This window comes from Megachile rotundata, chromosome 15, assembly GCF_050947335.1.
Source record: "Megachile rotundata isolate GNS110a chromosome 15, iyMegRotu1, whole genome shotgun sequence".
NCBI classification, from domain to species: Eukaryota; Metazoa; Arthropoda; class Insecta; order Hymenoptera; family Megachilidae; genus Megachile; species Megachile rotundata.
Window position 1 is genome coordinate 11,168,440 of NC_134997.1, and position 21,468 is coordinate 11,189,907.

The window sequence follows — 21,468 nt, forward strand, 5'->3', positions numbered from 1 at the left end:
TACAATACAGAAATTAAAAAATCTATTAAGATCGAATATTGCTCTTCAACGAATATAAAATAGTGTCGTCGATAAATTGGTATAAAATGGCAGTATCGATTGGCGAATATATGACGATCGAAGGTCACGGTCAATGTCTCGATTGACGTTCAGTCGGTGTGTGACAGTTGCGACTGCGCCCCCGGGTACAAGGGACTTCGATGCGAGAACAACGTCGACGATTGCGAGAATAACAAATGCGCCAATAACGCAACCTGCGTCGACCTCATACAAGCCTACAGATGCGACTGCGCCCCAGGATTCATGGGCGAATATTGCGACGAGAAGATACCCTTTTGTACAAAGGGGCACGACCCCTGCGAGAATGGGGGTCGATGCGTCGATCACGAGACCCACTATAGCTGCGAATGCCCAATCGGCTTCTCCGGCCTTAATTGTTCCACCAACTTGGATGACTGCGTTGATCATATGTGTCAGGTATTTCCTTCAACATTTACCAAAATATTTTAACCATTCTTTACAATATCTTTCACTGAAGATTTACTGACATCTTTTCTTATTTTTTGACATATCTTTTGCTGAATATCTCTTGAATTTTACTTCGTTTACTTCACAAAAATTTAACTGGAGCTCTGTTACTCAGCATAGGACTTTAGTATGAGCTTGCAATATGTTATGTTTCTAATCATGTGCAATGTATTTCAGAACGGTGCTACTTGCATCGACGGCATAAACGATTACGAGTGTAAGTGCGCGGCGGAATATACAGGGAGATATTGCGAGGCAGCACCTTCGACAGCCATGCTTTATCCACAGACTAGTCCATGTGCACACCATGACTGTCAGCATGGTGCGTGCTTCCAACCAGCTCCCGCTTCCGCCGCGGACTATCTTTGCCAGTGCCACCCCGGCTACACCGGTAAGTAATAATTTCACAATCCTATAAATTATTTTCCTTAGACATTTTCTTAGACATCGTAGTGAAGGCAAACTAGACTACGCTAATGGCATGAGAAAATCATTGAGCTATACTACTAGCTACATAGGACTCCCTGACAAATCCTATTTCCACCCGTTCTCCTTCCGCCATCGATTGCATTATATCGATCCTGCATCTCGACGTCGAATTAACTTGCCGAAGTACTCTGGCTTTGCTGAGTCCATTAACGGACGATGAGATTCAAAATCACGGGTTTGGTAGATGAAGATTGTGGCAAATAATGGTGGGAAACTTGGAAAATTTGTATTTTATTCTTATTTGTAGGAAAGTTAATTGATCAATTCATTGTTGAAATTACAATCAGGTAATTTGGCACGTGGTAATTCGAGGCGTGATAGTTCGTCGCGTTGGTAATTCGATACGTGGTAATTCGACGCACTGATAATTCGACGCGTGGTAATTCGACGCGTGGTAATTCGACGCGTGGTAATTCGATGCGTGGTAATTCTACGCGCTGGTAATTCGACGCGTGGTAATTTGATGCGCTGGTAATTCGATACGTGGTAATTCGACGCGCTGGTAATTCAACGCGTGGTAATTTGATGCGCTACTAATTCGATACGTGGTAATTCGACGCGTGGTAATTCGACGCGTGGTAATTCGATGCGTGGTAATTCTACGCGCTGGTAATTCGACGCGTGGTAATTCGACGCGTGGTAATTCGATGCGTGGTAATTCTACGCGCTGGTAATTCGACGCGTGGTAATTTGATGCGCTGGTAATTCGATACGTGGTAATTCGACGCGCTGGTAATTCAACGCGTGGTAATTTGATGCGCTAGTAATTCGATACGTGGTAATTCGACACGCTGGTAATTCGATACGTGGTAATTCGACGCGTGGTAATTCGATGCGTGGTAATTCTACGCACTGGTAATTCGATACGTGGTAATTTGATGCGCTGGTAATTCGACGCGTTGGTAATTCGACGCGCTGGTAATTCGATACGTGGTAATTCGACCCGTGGTAGTCCAACGCGTGATAATTCGACCCGTGGTAGTTCAACGCATGGTAATTCGACTCGAATAAACTGTCAAGTTCCAACAGAAGTACAATAAAATTTCGTACTTGTCATCAAATTCGAAAGAAATGAAACATTTTGTAGGAAAACGATGCGAGTACCTGACGAGTTTGAGCTTCGTGGACAACAGCTCGCTGGTCGAGCTGGAGCCACTACGCACGAGACCGGAAGCGAACGTGACCATCGTGTTCACGACCACGCAGGAGAACGGGGTCCTCCTCTACGACGGTCAGAACGGCGGCCATATAGCTGTCGAGTTGTTCAATGGCCGTGTCCGAGTCTCATACGATGTGGGCAATTACCCAACCTCGACGATGTACAGTTACGAGATGGTAGCCGATGGTAAGCCTCACGTGGCAGAGCTTCTGGCGATCAAGAAGAACTTCACGATGAAGGTCGACCGTGGTCCTGCTAGGAGCATCATCAATGAAGGTCCTAAGGAGTACCTTAAGCTTGCGACCCCTATGTATATCGGCGGCGTCGCGCCGGAAATAGCTAATACCGCGTTTATGGAGTTTCACCTGAGGAACATCACCAGTTTTCAAGGTAAGTTCTAAGGAAATTTTGTGGTTGTTTATTGTAATTCATTTGGTGCACCAGTTCAGATAAATTCATCTAATATATCAGTTCAAACTGCCTAGTCTAATGTATCTGTTCAAACTAACTAGTCTAATGTATCAGTTCAAACTGCCTAGTCTTATGTATGAGTTCAAACTGACTCGTCAGGTGCAACACATTCAAACTCATTGACCTAGTGCATTAGTTTAAACTAACTGACCTAGCGCAGCAGATCAAACTAATTCATGTGGTGCACTAGTTCAGACTTATTCATCTAATGTATCAGATCAAACTAACTGATCTAATGTGTTAGTTCAAAGTAATTCATGTGCTGCACTAGTTTAGATGTATTCATCTAATGTATCAGTCCTAACTAACTGACCTAGTGCAGCAGATCAAACTAATTCATGTGCTGCACTAGTTTAGACGTATTCATCTAGTGTATCAGTCCTAACTAACTGACCTAGTGAATCAGTTCAAACTAATTCATCAGGTGGACCAGTTTAGACTCATTGATCTAATGTATCACATCAAACTAGTTGATCTAATGTATCACATCAAGCTAGTTGATCTAATGTATCTGTTCAAGCTAGATGATCTAGTACGTCAGTTCAAGCTAGCTCAACTAGTATATCAGTTCAAGCTAGCTCATCTAGCATATTAGTTCAAGCTAACCCACCTTATGTATCAAATCATGCTAACTGATCTTATCTATCAGTTCAACCAGGCTGATCCAGTGTATCAATTCAAACTAGTTGATCAAGTGTATCAATTCAAACTAGTTGATCAAGTGTATCAGTTCAAACCAGCTGATCAAGTGTATCAGTTCAAACTATGTCAGTCCAAGCTAGCTCATCTAATGTATTCGTTCAAGCTAACCCACCTTATGTATCAAATCATGCTAATTCATCTGGTCTATCAGTTCAACCAGATTGATTCAGTGTATTAATTCACGCTAGTTGATCTAGTACATTAGTTCAAGCTAGCTCATCTGGTCTATCAGTTCAAACTAACTGATTTGGACTATCAGTTCAACCTAGTTGGTCCAGTGTATCATCAAGCTAACTGACCTAGTGATACTCACATGGTATATTCTGACTATGTGGTCCACATAAGTTTAGCTTTGATAGCTTGAAGTTAATGAATGGTTTTGACTAAGGATTATGACTGTCCACAGGATGCATCTCAGAAATGTGGATCAATCACAAGTTGGTGGACTTCAGCAACGCGGCAAAAATGCATCGGGTGTCTCCCGGTTGCATGTCGAACGAAGAGGAAGCTGATGAAGCGCGGGACGTCGTCGAAGCTGAGGGGATGATGGTTAATATGGGCAGCAACGAAGATTCCATGACACAGGAGAACATGGCTCATGAACATTCCGGTGACTAATTATTTATTATTTTATAATGTGGAGAAGAAAAGTTGTGTAGTATAATAGGAGGTCCACTTGTAGGGTCCTTCTGGTCCTTCTGGATCTTCTGGTCTTTTTGATCCTTCTGGTCTTTCTGAACCTTCTGATCCTTCTGATCCTTGTGGGCCTTGTGGACCTTCTGATCCTTCTAATCCTTGTGGGCCTTGTGGACCTTCTGGTCCTTCTGAACCTTCTGGGCCTTCTGGTCCTTCTGGTCTTTCTGGTCCTTTTGGACCTTCTGGGCCTTCTGATCCTTCTGGTCCTTCTGGACCTTCTGGTCCTTCTGGACCTTGTGGACCTTCTGGTCCTTCTGGTCCTTTTGAACCTCCTGGTCCTTCTGGTCCTTCTGAACCTTCTGGGCCTTCTGATCCTTCTGGACTTTCTGGTCCTTCTAGACCTTCTAGTCCTTCTGGACCTTCTGAACTCCTGTTTGAATTCTTCTGAAATGAATGTTATTAATAATTTGGTACGAATGTTGGTATTAACTTTGTGATGTCGATTGTAGACATTGTGATGACAGGCCCAGACACGATAATGTTCGATCCTTGCACGGGACACGAGTGTAGAAAAGGTTCGCAATGCGTGCCATCGCCGGTTGGAAACGGATACACGTGTCGGTGTCAGACTGGATGGCAGGGACGGTACTGCGAAAAAGGTAACTTACACTAACTCCTGATCAAACAGTATAACTCAATCAATTTATACATCAATAAATTTTTAATAGATTGATAGATTTCTGAAAAGAGAGTATTTCAAAGTTGTAATTAATCAAAAAAAAATTGCACTACCACTGCGCAAAAAACATTAGTCATGTTATAATTCGGTGTATACGTTCTTATTACAGCACCGACTTGTCGTAAAGAGCATACTAGAGAGTATTACAGCGAGAACGGATGTCGGAGTCGACGACCAGTTAAGCTTGCCAAGTGTTGGGGTAGTTGTGGAAACTCGTGCTGCCTGCCACGGAAGACAAAACGGCGCAAGGTACGATTTACTGTATTAAATACATCACTGCTTATCTCGATATTCCGTATACTATTCATTCATCAACGGTACAATACATCCATTTTCCAGTGGTATAATCCTCTAAATTGTCAGACTTGAGAATTAGACGCTTAACGCAATTTATAACAAAATTGCACGAACTGTAACCTTATACGATACAGAAGCATGTGAAACTGTCATTAATAACTCTAATAATTTGACACGTAAGAAACCCTACATTTGGAACAAGTAGTATAACCCTATAAATTGTCAGACATAAAATCATTTAATGCAATTTATAAGATTTTATACAGACTGTAGGGATAACATAAATGCAATTATTTATAAATTTAATAATAGAGAGTGAGATCATGTTGCAGTAGTACAAGTCTTGAAATGGCCAGACGTACTTAGGGATTTAATGTAATTTTAATTTGATGTGCAATTATATTGTAACTGCACTCGTGATAATTCACCGCGTGTTATATCAGGGCGTAATAATTCGATGTGCAATATTACGTCGCGTTGTAATTGCTCTCGTAATAATTCATCGCGTCGGAGATCAGGGCGTAATAACTTCGTGTGTAGCAATCATGTGTGCAAATATGTTATATTACATAATAATTGCACATGTGATAATTCACCATGCGGTATTTACATACTTAATAATTCAACACGTGGTACTTACACATATGATGGTTCACTATGTGTAGTATTTACACATGATGGTTTACCATATGTAGTATTTACACACATGATGATTCACCATGTGTAGTATTTACACATATGATGATTCATCATGTGTGGTATTTACAAATATGATGGTTCACCATGTGTGGTATTTACACATATGATAATTCACCATGTGTAGTATTTACACATATGATAGTTCATCATGTGTAGTATCTACACATATGATAATTCACCATGTGTAGTATTTACACATATGATAGTTCACCATGTGTAGTATCTACACATATGATAATTCACCATGTGTAGTATTTACACATATGATAGTTCACCATGTGTAGTATTTACACATATAATAGTTCATCATGTGTAGTATCTACACATATGATAATTCAACACGTGGTAAAAATACATATGATAATTTACCAAGTAGTACTTACACATATGATAATTCACCACGTGAGTTATCTACACATATGATAACTTACCACATATGTTATCTACACATATGATAACTCACCACATATATTATCTACACACATGATAATTCAACACATGGTAAACACACATATGATAATTCACCACGTGTTATCTACACATATGATAATTCACCTTGAGTACTACCTATACACATGATAATTCAACACATGGTAAATACACATACGATAATTCACCACGTGGTATCTACACACTCCATAATTCACCGCGTTGTATCTACACACTCGATAATTCACCGCGCATTGATTCTACGTTCCATAACTCCACGTACAACGCTTCTACAAAGATATTTAGTAACACTAAGGTTAAAAACGATGCATGAACATAGAATTTGAAATCACAGCGATATGCAATGATCGATTAATTGCAGGTACGACTAATCTGCGCGGACGGTATGCGGTACACGAAGGACGTCGATTTGGTGCGCAAGTGCACGTGCACCAGGAAGTGTTACTAGCCAGGATCGAGGGACGCCGAGCGCCACAGGTGTTCCATAAATAAGCGTCGAGACGTATCGAGACCGAGAGGAAACCCCGGAGAATCGAGACAGTGTCCCAATTCGAACTTTCCACGCTCGCGGACACGGGCGATGTGGCGAGAGTCGATTGGTTATCCGTACAAGCGTGTTCTCGACTCATCCTCGTGGAGCGCGTGACAAACAAGATTTTTGGCCCAGGACTATCTGCCGTTTAAAAAACAAAACACAAAAAAAATAAATGCGAAAAAAAAAACTTGATCAAGGCCGAAATCTACGATGGACATGAATGATACACACAAGCCGGCTCAGTGTGATAAATGTATAATCGAACGAGCAGAAAGAAGTATATTAACTATTAATAATCGTGCGTACGTGGACTATCGATTACGAAGAACAATTCAATGCATAACTAGGTATTATATTAATCGACGTGCATATGTTCAACGAGTTACGAGAGTGGAGAACGGTGCGAGAACATGGGACCGCTGATCGCGCATTAAATGTGTACACAAGATGTGTTCGAAGATAGCAGAATCGTTCGCTCAGTGTGAAATAGATCTAATAGATGATGATCAAGTATTTCATTGTAAATTCGTGTTTCATATTGTTGCGATCTTTCAGAAATTTCTTTTTTGTTCGATGCGCTCGAGTGTTAAGGTCGATGACATTTATCTGTGAATTTGCAAGGATGAGGAGTCGACAATTTTAGGATTTGATTATTATTGGGAAGTTGTACAATTGGTGTGGATAGGGTTCACATGTTGGTTGTCATGGTTGAGCTATTGAACATTTGGTACTGTTTTTAAAGTAGGTTAGATTCTTGGTTCTGATGATTTATATACCTAGGTCACTATGCAGAGTTTTGCATTGTTAGATCACTATTTGTACAGATTACCATTTTCCTAGATCTCTGTTTGTCCAGAACCTATAGTTCTAGGTCTGTATTTGACTAGATCTCTACTTGGCCAGATCCCTACTTGTTCACATCTACATATACCTAGATTTCTATTTGACCAGATCCCTACATACCTAGATCTCCACTTGACCAGATCCCTATGCACCTAGATCCCTGTTTGTCCACATATCCATGCACCTAGATCTCCATTTGATCAGATCCTTATATACCTAGATCTCTACTTGACCAGATCCCTACCTGTCCACATCTCTGTATATCTAGATCTCTATTTGACCAGATCCCTACGTACCTAGATCTCCACTTGACCAGATCCCTACGCACCTAGATCCCTGTTTGTCCACATATCCATGCACCTAGATCTCCATTTGATCAGATCCCTACATACCTAGATCTCTACTTGACCAGATCCTTACTTGTTCACATCTACATATACCTAGATTTCTATTTGACCAGATCCCTACGTACTTAGAGCTCCACTTGACCAGATCCCTACGCATCTAGATCCCTGTTTGTCCACATATCCATGCACCTAGATCTCCATTTGATCAGATCCCTACATACCTAGATCTCCACTTGACCAAATCCCTGTACACCTAGATCCCAGTTCATCCACATCTTCATATACCTATATCTCTCTTTATCCAGATGCTTATATCGCTAGATTCCTATTTGTCCACATTTCTATACTACTAAATCTTCATTTGTCCAGCTTCCTATTTACTTAGACCCTCAGTTGTCCAAACACCTACTTATCCAGATCCTCATTCACCCAAATCCTCATTTGTTCAGTCTCCTACATTCCTACATACTACTTAGACTTTGTGTTCACATCATTATCCTCCTAGTTCCACATATGTCCAGTCCAAGTCTTCATTTCCCTATTCATTCACCTCTTCATGTACCTAACTCTAACATTATAAATTATAAGAATATCCAATGATAAAAATGAATCAACATAACCTATATAACTTCACATCATCCACATATGCTCAACCTGTCAATCAACATATGACACCCATACACCATAAATTTAAATAAAATGGCAATAATCCTTGATAATACAACTGAATAGTAAAACGAAACAACTGTTCTGAAGGATCGATATTTCGTACGTAAGATTCCACACTACGGTGTAAAAGCTACGCTAGGGAATTCGCTTCGTGCGACTATGTTTCCAGATCCGTTGCATGTCCGCGATCATTTGTAACTGTAAGCTGTAACGCGATCGAGCAGATGTGTAAAAAGAGGTAATAAATTGCAAATGTGTTTCCCTGAGAAAAAACGAAACCACGCGATGGTTTGTTAGGTCTATTGTCCTCTGAGTAAACGTTCAATAGTGAACAAGTTCTCGAACAGTGATCGACGTCTGGCAGGTGATTCGAGGATCGGAAAATAGCATTTCCATGTCGACTTGTGTCTTGATTATATGATTCTTTTCTTCTTTTTTTTACGAGTATTTATAACCTCTCGGTATTTTAGTCGGATAATTACGGAGCGTGTTTGAAACGTTTCTTCACTTTCTCAGTGGTAATTTATTGGGGTGAGATTCGATTTAACCCCTCGATCCGACATTTCTAAAATAAAGCAGAATTTTGTCAAGTTGTAACTTATTTTTAAGTTTGGAATATTTTGTAAAATTACTGGTAATTTTAATTTGTGAAATTGTTACAAAATATTTGTAAAATTATTCCAACCTTTTCAAGTTACAATTACTGTTCTGTCCTTAAACGAATAAGTTACGAATTATATTTTTAATCTTTTTTATTTACTATACACATAAGGAGAAATTTGATCTCTCTCCAAATTTTTATATTTATTTAAATAATCTCATTAAAAATTTGTAAACAAATTACAAACCCAGTGAACAAATTATATTTAATTATATTTAATACAATAGTATCTTAAAAATGATAATATACGTAAAACAAAATGTCGGATCAAAGGATTACTAAAAAATCTGCAGTGTACATTTAAGTCGCAGAGAGATACGAATTTCTTTCTGCGAAAGTCTGTGAAAGTTAAGAAACCAGGAGTAGTCTCCAAAAAAGACCATGAACGACTCAGTGAACCTCGAATTCTTCATTCCACAGCCTAACGTTTGTTTTCGAGGTTCGATCGATGTCGAATCGCGCGGAATGGTCAAAAATTGCACCACGTGTGAAAAATGAAAAAAAGAAAGAAAAAGTTGCGAGCGGATGAGGGGACGAGTTAACTCGTCCATAAAAGAGGATCAAGTAATTATTTTTGTATGAGCGAATTATTTAATAATCGAGCGTCGATAATTTCTTGCAATTTAAGCGTGATTCGTTCGGAACTATCAGGTTGTTGCGGATGAAATGAATTGACTAAAGAAAATGGATAATATAGATTTTAAACATACTAATCGATATTGTATGTTTTATATTGTATTATACATTTGCTAGATGTGTTTTGTTTATGTTTTATGAGGCCTTTGTTGAGCAATTTTTAAATTTGTTTAATGAAGGTTACTGTATTTGTAGAGGAATGATACATTTTGGTACACTTGGTTCAATTGATGATTATGTGGTTTGTGTTGGGAACATTGATGAAATTTTTGTGTAGTTGTTTTTGTGAGACTTTAAGCTTTAAATTGATGTATCATGAGTAGTATTTGATGAAACTTTTCTGTCATGAAATGGTACTTGACTGCAAATCAGTAATTTGAGCAGATTACAATTTCATGTTATTTTACTGTTTGATATAATTGAATGCCAGTCGTTTCATATCAACGTCAGCAGTGAGCGCTTCATACCATTATTTTCGTTAGACTTCAAGCTTTAAATCGATGTATCACAAGCTGTATTTGATGAAACTTTTCTGTCATGAAATTTCAATTGTCTCCAAATCGACAATTTGAGTTCAATAGAATTTCACGTTATTTTACTGTTAGATACAATTAAACACCAGTCATTTTATATGAATGCTATCAATGAGCGCTTCACACCATTATTTTCGTTAGACTTTAAGCTTTAAATCGATATATCACAAGCCTTGTTTGATGAAACTTTTCTGTCATGAAATTTCAATCGTCTCCAAATCAACATTTTAAGCACAACAAAATTTCACATTATTCTACTCTTTGCTATAATTGAACACCAATCGCTTCATATCAAAGCTATCAATGAGCGCTTCACACCATTATTTTCCTCAGATTCTAAGCTTTAAATCGATGTGTCACAAGCCTTATTTGAAGATACTTTTCTGTCATGAAATTTCAAAAGTCGATCATAGAAGATGCAACAACCTGATACACTATTTAAGTCCCTCTTAATATTCTTTTCTTTTCGCGTATCTATTTATCTTGTATAATAACTGCCTTGCATCTTCCACTGCCAGTATTTAAGTCGTATTTATTCGTCATCACAAACGATCTAAGCAATACACTGTTTGCAGGATACGTTTGTTATCGATTGTTCTTCTCGCACTTACGGGCACCCTTATCGATGGCAAAGAAACTATGTAGACAAACGCGGTCGAACTTTGCACTCAAGTACAAACCAAAATTATGTACTTGGTATGCAAAGATTCGATTGCGAAAATACTCAGCAGTGTTCAGCATTTCATACCCCTTTTGATACGAGAGAATTTTCATTTTGATTGAGAAGAAATTTTTACACGTTGATTGGCGTAAAGCAAACTAAATTTGGAAGTTGAAATTTAGTGGAATTTTTTAAAATAATTTGAAACTTAAGTCACTGTGTCATACAAGGGTTGATATAAATTTTGATACCATAGAATTTTAGTTAAAATTAATATTGAAGCTAGCTCCACTATTAATTAATATAATTTAGAAAATTTGAAATTTCTTGAAATAGAATTTGAAATTTAGAAAATTATAAATTATTATAAATTTCAAAAAATTGTAAGTGACTTCAATTATGTCAATCAACGTGTTAACCTAAAGGACCAACATTCAATTTTCTACCCCAGCAAAATTAATTTCGACAAAATAACGAGTAGCGAATTTCCAAAAAACAGTATCGAAAGGGGATCGATCGAAGAGAACGATATCTTACTATGTATTTAGATTACGTTAGATCATTAGTTTACTTTAGTTACTGTACCAGCATTGCGATTAATAATTTTGTATAACGTTTATTTCTACTTTTTTAACCCTAAAATTACGTTTCGCTGTTTGTATACTCGTTTTGAGCGACGATATTTTTTAACGAGAAAAAAGGGACAATGTAGAGTCGATTGTGTCACATTTTATCGTTTTCTCTTTGTATGCCGTAGCAAATTAATAGGTGTACCATAAATAGCGTATTTTAACGAGTTTCATAGTATTAATAGTAAGATAAGTTCGGCTGTCGCGTTGCGTTTATGAAAGAGTTTGTCGGTAATTTTTCGTTACATAGATATGGATTATTGGACGTTCACGCGTTGCTTATCAATCGTTTCTGTTATTTTGCAACCGTACTTTTTTTTTCGATTAAATTTTGCGAATGGCAAGCAACGCGGTGAGCTCGTCTGTAAAATTGGTATTACAGGAACAGACATATTTGAGCTTTCAGAATTTTTCTTTAAAGTGAAGGAATTTTTCTTTAAAATGAAGCAATTGTAATTAGGAAATACACTGTATGGCATTGATAAATAAATAGGTAACAAGAGTGAAATAAATAAATTTCAAGAGTGAAATAGGTTTCAAGAGTGATGTTAAACTTGAAAGAATTTATGTAATAGGCTTGAGGGATGTTTAAACTACTTCAAAGAATTTATGTAATGAATAAAAGTAAGGCAATTAATAAAAGAATCAGAGTGGTTCAATTTTGGAGTCCAAATAATTTTTATTGGGAAGATTAGAAACTTCAGTTGAATGAATTTTTAAATGAATTCATTTATTAATTTTTATTGAGATCAAAGAGACATTTAAATACTAAAAAATAGTTAAATAGTAAAATTAGACACAAATTGAGTAAGTTGTAACAAAAATTATAGTTCAAGTTTGAGAGAAACATTAAATTTGTCAAATTTCAAAATTCAAGTTGTAAAAATGGTTTCTATTAAAAAATTCTAGTATTATATTTATTAAACTGAAAGAGCAGTAATTACATTTAAAATATGAGGTCTATAGAGAGTTGCAGCAAAAATTTAAATTTAGCAGAATATTTGAATAATTCAATTTTTAACCTAACTTATTAAAATAATTATTCAATTCTTCTTCTATTAAAAAAATTTAATATTGTATTACACAATCAAGTTAAAAGTAAGATATTGAGTACATAATTGGTTAAAAATTTAGTTATAGTCCACCCTTAAATTATAATATTGTACCCCAACATTTCCCTTAAACTGTCACCCTAAAAAAATTAAATAATTGCCCAATTTCTGTCTATTACAAATCTCCTACTGTATCACACTAATAAATAAAAAATTCATCGCACAGAAAATTAATAAAAAATTGAGTCACAACTACCCCAATATTAATATTTAACAAATTTTAAATTGATCAAACTTGAAATAATTGCCCAACTTCTATTTATTGCAAGTCTCCTACTATATAATACTAATAAATAAAAAATTTATCACACAGAAAATTAATGAAAAATTGAATTGAATCAATGGGGTTGAATACCCCAATATTAATATTTACTAAATTTTGAATTTAAATTTTCAAATTAATAGTAAACACAGTCCACCCTTAAATTACACTCTTAAATTATAATATTACACCTCTAAAATTACCTCTAAATTACCACCCTAAGAAAATATTAATTTCTGAGAATAATTGTCCAGCTTCTGTCTATTACAAGAAGAAGAAATTGAATCACAACAACCCCAATAAATATTAATATTTATTAAATTCTAAATTGATCAAACTTTAAATAATTGCTCTACTTCTGCCTATTACAAGTCTCCCACCACATCACACAAATAAATAAAAAATTCATCACACAGAAAGAAAAATTGAGTCACCAACAACCCCTATATTAAAATTCACCAAATTTTAAATATATCAAACTTGCAATAATTGCCTAACTTCTGTCTATTACAAGTCTCCTATCACATCAGACTAATAAACACCCAAATATATCATACAGGAAGAAAAATTGAATCACAACACCCCCAATATTAAAATTCACCAAATCTTAAATTAATCAAACTAGAATACCAACGAGTTGAAAACAGTGTCTCCGAACATAGTAAAAATTCTGAAAGCTCCCATCGAGAAAAGAGAACGCAATAACCGCGTCTGAAACCTGTATTAACACCTCCGATTACACGAAGGAAGAGGGTCGTAGTCATTACCGTTCGACCAAAAGAGTCTCCCGAGAATCGTAATTCGGGACAAGCGAAAGAGACGCGAGAAACGAAGAAAAAGAGCGAGAGAGGTTTTTTCTACGAAGCTTACGTCTATACTGGACAATAATGTTGATCGAGGGGAAGAGAAATAAAAAAGAAAAAAAAGAGAGAACGTACGGTTTGAGGATAGTGTTCGAGACTTGTGATTGCTCGAAATTCCTACGAGTTATATTTGTACATTTTACTTTATGAAGAAAAACCATTTAATATATTTGACGGAAAGAAAAATCGGTGGACTTAAGGATAGCGCATGCGACTGAAGTATACCAGTTTTAAGAGTCTTACGCTTCAAGTGTAGCAAATGCTTTCGTTCTCGGACCAGCCTACAAGTGTATTTCGTCGAGAATGATGACGACGATGAAGGGACGCGTCGCGATGTGGCGTCAGGTAATGCAAAAAGCATTTGTTTCGTCGACTCAACTCACTGCCTAACTGTAAACTGCGTAATAAATATAATTATTATTGTTCCTTCTCGATATGGTTGTTTTTTTGTGGTCACCTGTCCTTTTGTTGATTGAGGGGAGAGAAGTTGGGGAGAGGGTGATTTTAAGGGGTGGATTTTGGGAGTAATATTAGGGAGTGATTTTAGGGAGTGATGTTAAGGGTAGAGTAGTTTGGGGATGTTTTGGAAGAGGTAGGTGGGATTGGGAGATACAGGGAGGGGAGAATTTGGGGAATTAGGTATTTGGGGATTTAGGAATTTGGGGATTTGGGGAATTAGGGGTTTGAGAATTTGGGAAAAATGGAAATTAGGAGCTTGGGAATTCGAGAACTTGGGAATTTGGAGATTTGGGAATTTGGGGATTGGGGAATTAGGGGATTGGGGAATTAGGGGATTGGGGAATTTGGGGATTTGGGGAATTAGGGGTTTGAGAATTTGGGAAAATGGAAATTAGGGGTTTAGGAATTCGAGAACTTGGGAATTTGGGGATTGGGGAATTTGGGGATTGGGGAATTAGGGGATTGGGAAATTAGGGGATTGGGGAATTAGGGAATTGGGGAATTAGGGGATTGGGGAATTTGGGGATTTGGGGAATTAAGGGTTTGGGAATTTGGGAAAATGGAAATTAGGGGCTTAGGAATTCGAGAACTTGGGAATTTGGAGATTTGGGAATTTAGGGATTAGGGAATTAGGGGATTGGGGAATTGGGGAATTAGGGGATTGGGGAATTAGGGGATTGGGGAATTAGGGGTTGGGGAATTAGGGGATTGGGGAATTAGGGGATTGGGGAATTAGGGGATTGGGGAATTAAGGGATTGTGAAATCAGGGGATTGGGGAATTAGGAAATTAGGGAACTAGGGAATTTGGGAACTAGAGAATTTAGGAACTAGGCAATCTGGGAATTGGGAAATTAGGGAACTGGGGAATTTGGGAACTAGGGAAGTAGGGAACTAGGGAATTTGGAAACTAGGGAATTTGGGAACTAGGGAATTAGGGAACTAGAGAATTTGGGAACTAGGGAATTAGGGAACTAGAGAATTTGAAAACTAAGAAATCGAAAGCTTGCAAATTCCCAATTTTACAAATTAACAAACCTAGAAATGTCTAAATTTAATATCAAAGTACAAACTAAAAATTTTACTTTCAAATCTTAACCAAAAGTTTTAATAAAAATATACTATTACAAAAATATTGTATTTAACCTACTCCAACCAGATCCTCAATTTTTTAATAAAATGAATATAATTTCGTTCACCACATTTTCTTTCCATTAACAAGAGCAACACATCAAGATACGTCTTTATTAAACTCAATTTCCTCGTACCATTCCCCGCGCTTCAACGCAACCGCAAGAAATTCCAGTTGGACAATTTTTAATAGCTTTTGACTAAAATCCTGTTTAACCAGTTGATGCAATTCTCACGTGCTCTTTTGTTGCAATCTACTTTAAATTCCTGTCGACCATTTTATTACGGCAACCTTGTCTCCGCATTTTCTGCTTACACTATGAATGTGTCTTGCATTTAATAATTATGCAACATTCGGTTACGTGATCACGTGCATACAGTTTTTTTTTGTTGTGTTTAACATACATAAAAACATCGGAAGAATAAATTATTCGTTTAATCGACGCTTATCTGCTGTGAAATATCTTTTAGTATGATTTGTCTGTTCTTCGACATTTTGTTTGCATTTTTATTTTTAGGTGTGCTATTTGTGATACGAGAATGAGAAATATTTAGACATTTAGATAGTTATTTTAGAGGTTAATTTTTAGGACGAAATCTAGGTTATGTTTATTTAAAAAAAATGATGGAAGGAGTTATATTGCATTTTTGGCAAATTTTGCTATTTGTCAAATTTTTTACTTTCAAGGTTTTAATTCTTGTAATCTCAAAACTTTGATTTTGCAAATTTCTGTGTTAGGAAATTTTTAAATTGCAAATTCCTAGGGCTCCAAATCTCTAAATCCCTAAATTCCAAATTATTAAATTCCTAAATTCCTAAATTCCTATATTCCAAAATTCTTAAATTTCCAAATTCCTAAAACTCCAAACTCCTAAATCCTAAAATTCCTAAAACTCTAAATTCCTAAATCCCCAAATTCCAAATTATTGAATTCCTAAAGTCCTAAATTCCTAAATTCCAAAATTCTTAAATTTCCAAATTCCTAAAACTCCAAATTCTTCAATCCCCAAATTCCAAATTATTAAATTCCTAAATTCCTAAATTCCTAAATTCCTAAATTCCTAAATTCCTAAATTCCTAAATTCCTAAATTCCAAAATTCTTAAATTTCCAAATCCTTAAAACTCCAAACTCCTAAAACTCCAAATTCCTAAATCCCCAAATTCCCCAAATTCGAAATCCTCGCTCTCCAAAATTCCCACATATCCAAATTTGTTATATTACACTCACTATTTTATGACTTGTTAATGAATATCAATGTAAATAACGTTAATTATAATTGCTGGTGCCATCGATAATATCACCGTTAAAAAATAAAAAGTTCGCGACCACCAGCTAAGAGCAACATATTTGGGTCAAACGTTTTAGCAATAATTATCGCGTAATGATTTCGAGCCGTTTGTTAAGCGTTCGCTAAATGCGAATTCTGGGGTCCATAATCAACTCTGAGTGATTAACGATTGTGTGTTAGCTTTTAATTAAAACTTGTCGACACATTAGAACTGATATCAACAATTTGCATGTTATAAACAATACCGATAAACCTTCACAATTCGCTCAAATCTTCATTCTTCCAAACCAAATAATTTTCTGATTTGAAAAATTTTCAGTCTTTCAAAAAATGACTACGATCAACTTGTTAAATGACCTTGACAAAATTTATGACAAAATGGCGATCATTCAGATTATGAAAGATATTAAATGAAATGATGAATTCCTCAGCTAGCTTTACAATAAAGAATTACAAAAAAAAAACAATATTTCAGATTATGAAAGACGTCGATTGCAATAATAAATTAGACAGCTAGCTTTACAATAAAGAAGTATAAAAAAAAATAATGTAGAGGATGAGTATGCGATCTCGTTGATCAAGAAAAATTTCTTGGTAACCAATTGCCCGGTGTTTCGTAAAGGAACTAGCCAGTTAACCGGACACTTCCGAGACACCTTCTACAGAACTAGACCTCGTGATAGTACCCTCAATTGATACGCGGTTGGCTGCGTGGGTGGAGGAAAAGCCTGTACAGGCTCGTAGAATCAACTAATGTGTCAGTCGTAAGCGCGATTCCGTCGCGCCTCGTGCTTCCACGGCGATATCACTAAATATTACTAGAACTTCTTCCTCGACGTCTCTCAATTTATTTTTTAACCTTTCGCAAATCGTACGTTGTCCATCGCGAGTGAATGAAGGACTTTTTTTTCGTTTTTTGAAAAATGTGCTTGTGGTGATTTTCGGTGAGCGTTTGAGAACTATGTTCGCAAAGTGTAAGTAATTAATTTTTTAACGTCGGATTTGCTGGGTTTGTAGAAATTAGTGTGGATAGTTTAGACGGTGATGAAAGGAAGTAGGTGATTTAGTTAGCGGATGTGACCGTATCGAAGAAAATGACAGCGGCTGAAATTTGGTTGAACCCCTGTTGATCGTTGCAATTTTTCTTTAGCGCTGTAAGTTTATTGTTATGCTGTTTATGGTTGAATGCAGATCAAGGTCATCTCTTTGTGTAGCGTACTTGTAAAGCACGATGAGGATTTTTTCTTTAAAATTGGGGCTTTTGAGTAACGAGTGCTCTTGGTACGTTGGGTACATTCAATTTTTGTCGTACTTTATCGTAATTGTTAAATTTAGAGAATTAGTTAAATGCAGTTAAAAGACAAAATCGGAATGTGGTTAAATAATTGAAGTTTGAGTTTATAATAATTTAATGGTGACTGAAGAATTAAATGATAGAATGTTTATTTGGGAGATTTGATTTTGATGTTCATGTTAATTCATTTAATTGAAAAGTATGTGAGTGAAGTCTTTCAATTTTAGTTTAAGTAATTTCTCTTTAATTATCAAGTATTTCTAATTTATTACATATAATTGAATAAATAAATATCTCAATTTTAGTCCAAGTAATTGACTTTCAATTCTGAAACAAATTCTAATTAAACTCTTCATAAATCACTATAATTGAACAATAAAATAATTGAATTTTAATGTACAAAAAACACAATCTTAATTTTGAAATAAATTTTGCCTTATAAAAATATATAAAAATGACTACGATTGACTAATAAAGTGCAACCTTAATTTAAGTAATTGCATTTTACTTTAAATAATTAAATTTAAATTATCAAATAATATTTGTCAATTAAAAAAAAATACTTGACTAAATAATTGAATAAATACTTGACTGAAAAATTGGCTAAATAACTGAATAAATACTTCACTGAAAAATTGACTAAATAACTGAATAAATACTTGACTGAAAAATTGGCTAAATAACTGAATAAATACTTGACTAAAATATTGAATAAATAATTGAATAAATACTTGACTAAAAAATTGATTAAATAATTCAATATATACTTGACTAAAAAATTGACTAAATAATTGAATATATACTTGTCTAAAAAATTGACTAAATAACTGAATAAATACTTGACTAAAAAATTGACTAAATATTGACTAAATACTTGACTAAATACTTGACTAAATTATTGACTAAATTTTTTATTGAAAAATTGACTAAATAATCGAATAAATACTTGACTAAATAATTAACTAAATAATTGAATAAATAATCGCCTAAGTAATCGTCGAAATAATTGCTTAAAAGATTGCCTAAATAATTTCCTAAATAATTGCCTAAATAATTTCCTAAATAATTGCCTAAATAATTTCCTAAATAATTGCCTAAATAATTTCCGAAATAATTGCCTAAATAATTTCCGAAATAATTGCCTAAATAATTTCCTAAATAATTGCCTAAATAATTTCCTAAATAATTGCCTAAATAATTGCCTAAATAATTTCCTAAATAATTTCCTAAATAATTGCCGAAATAATCGACTAAATCCTCCCCTAAATAATCACCCAAATAATCAAACAAACAACGCACAAATAAATAATAGAAATTCACTTAAAAATGACAAGCGAACACAAAGACAAAGCAGCATTTTTAAAGGATGACGCATCGCGTCGGGTCCGAGTGACCCCAGTGACTCGAGTGCACGGCGATTATTAGACGCGGCAATTACAAGGTCGTCCTTAAAGATTCAATTCGGTTAATGGAGCACGCACGGGGGAAAAATCTTCACGTCCTGTTTCGAACGCTGACTTTTCACACCGACACGTTTCTCATCTTTAATCCGAGCATTTAGAAAACTGTATATGTACACAACGAATTATTACATACACGCTAAACTCTTATTCACTTAAACGAACCATCGTGTGTATAGTTACATCAGCCTCTTTCGCGTTATCATACTATAAAAAGAATTTTTGTATCTCGTCGACCTTAACACTTTCATTTTTAATTATACTTGTTTGAAAAATATTAATTTTGTTTTATTTCTTCTGGGTGCAAAATTTATAATCATTGATGTTTTATAATTCTTGAGATTCAATTTTATTCTACTTTTATTTTAGGATTTTATTTGCAAATTTTACAACCCTTATTTATTTTTAATTATATGCAATGTTAGAAAAATTTTTAGATATTTATTTTTATCTTGATTTTATGACTTTACTGTAATTTTACAAACCTCATTTTTATTTTAATTTTAATGACTCTGCACATTAAGATATTATTTATAAATTCTTGCAACCCTTGTTTTTATTTTATTTTCAATTATGTACATTGTTAGAAAAATTTTTAAATATTTATTTTTAGCTTGATTCTATGTCTTCATTGTAATTTTATAAACTTCATTTTTCTTTTAATTTTAACGACCCTTAATATTAAAATATTATTCAAGAATTTTACGAGTCTCATTAAAATCTTAATTTCACAAATCTCATTTCTATTTCGATTTTATATTTTACTTTCACAAACAGTAATTTTAAAATTTTTACTTCAACTTCACAACCCCTATTTTTATTATCTAAACTTTACGACCCTTTTCATTATAATTTCAAGGCCTCAAACTCTTATTTTTAAACTCGCCCCTTATTACTATCTTAAGCCTACATTTTACTTTAATTCTACAGGCTTTCATTTTTCAATCAAAAAAAAGTTAAAATGATGTATCAGAATGTCGAAGAAAGCAGATAAGAACCATAGAAATAAGAAATCAGTAAGTTTAATGTATCCATATCACGCAGAGGTAGTGAACGAATCTCGGTTCCGAGAATAAAAAAAGGAATCCATTACTCATAATCCGTCTTCACCTTAGAGATAATTTTATCCGAGAAAAGGGTCCGTTGAGTGACCGGAAATCACGTAGGATGCTACATCGATCCTATCCTTTTCAAGGGAAACGATTCAATTTACATAAAAGGAAGTTTATCTCCTAGAAACAGGACGCTGTGTTCGGCTTGCATACGAATTTACCATAAGTATCGTATTTCGACACGGATGGATTCTGTTATATGAAATCTTTGTAAATGGTGGCTAGCTATTGTTCGGCTAGCTAAGTGAATTCCACGTAAACGGTGTATAGTTCATTTAGATGTGGATGACTATTACGTGCTGTGGTTATTCAATGGAATTTTGAGGAGATTTTTATTGGGATAGAGTTTTGGAAATTTGGGATTTGGGGAATTTGGAATTTTGGGAGATGGGAATTTGAGGGATTTGGAATTTGGGGAATTTGGAATTTGGGGAGATGGGAATTTGGGGAATTTGGAATTTGGGGAGATGGGAATTTGGGAAATTTGGAATTTGGGGAGATGGGAATTTGGGGAATTTGGAATTTGGGGAGATGGGAATTTGGGGAATTTGGAATTTGGGGAGATGGGAATTTGGGGAATTTGGAATTTGGGGAGATGGGAATTTGGGGAATTTGGAATTTGGGAAATTTGGAATTTGGGGAGATGGGAATTTGGGGAATTTGGAATTTGGGGAATTTGGAATTTGGGAAATTTGGAATTTGGAGAGATGGGAATTTGGGGAATTTGGAATTTAGGAAATTTGGAATTTGGGGAGATGGGAATTTGGGCAATTTGGAATTTGGGGACATGGGAATTTGGGAA

General features: G+C 35.3%; 2 protein-coding genes across 19 annotated transcripts in view; both read left to right on the forward strand.

Moving 5' to 3' along the window:
- Nucleotides 1–14,355, forward strand: part of sli (slit guidance ligand) — a 604,758-nt gene extending 590,403 nt beyond the window's left edge. For 3 of the 5 annotated variants that reach the window (XM_012282307.2, XM_076539933.1, XM_076539932.1), the window contains 7 exons: nt 168–477; nt 706–919; nt 2,105–2,566; nt 3,756–3,959; nt 4,495–4,644; nt 4,834–4,973; nt 6,532–14,355. In XM_012282307.2, coding sequence (XP_012137697.1) covers nt 168–477; nt 706–919; nt 2,105–2,566; nt 3,756–3,959; nt 4,495–4,644; nt 4,834–4,973; nt 6,532–6,618 — 1,567 coding nt within the window. In that variant the 3' untranslated portion in view covers nt 6,619–14,355. Of the gene's footprint in view, nt 1–153; nt 478–705; nt 920–2,104; nt 2,567–3,755; nt 3,960–4,494; nt 4,645–4,833; nt 4,974–6,531 lie in introns of those variants that run through there. The other 2 variants (XM_076539935.1, XM_076539936.1) reach the window with 2 other exon arrangements.
- A 3,090-nt stretch (nt 14,356–17,445) lies between these two features.
- Nucleotides 17,446–21,468, forward strand: part of axo (axotactin) — a 33,595-nt gene continuing 29,572 nt past the window's right edge. For 8 of the 14 annotated variants that reach the window (XM_076539985.1, XM_076539984.1, XM_076539988.1 and 5 more), the window contains exon 1: nt 17,458–17,774. The gene's annotated coding sequence lies outside the window, so the exon portion shown is untranslated. Of the gene's footprint in view, nt 17,775–21,468 lie in introns of all 14 variants that reach the window. The other 6 variants (XM_076539994.1, XM_076539991.1, XM_012282309.2 and 3 more) reach the window with 5 other exon arrangements.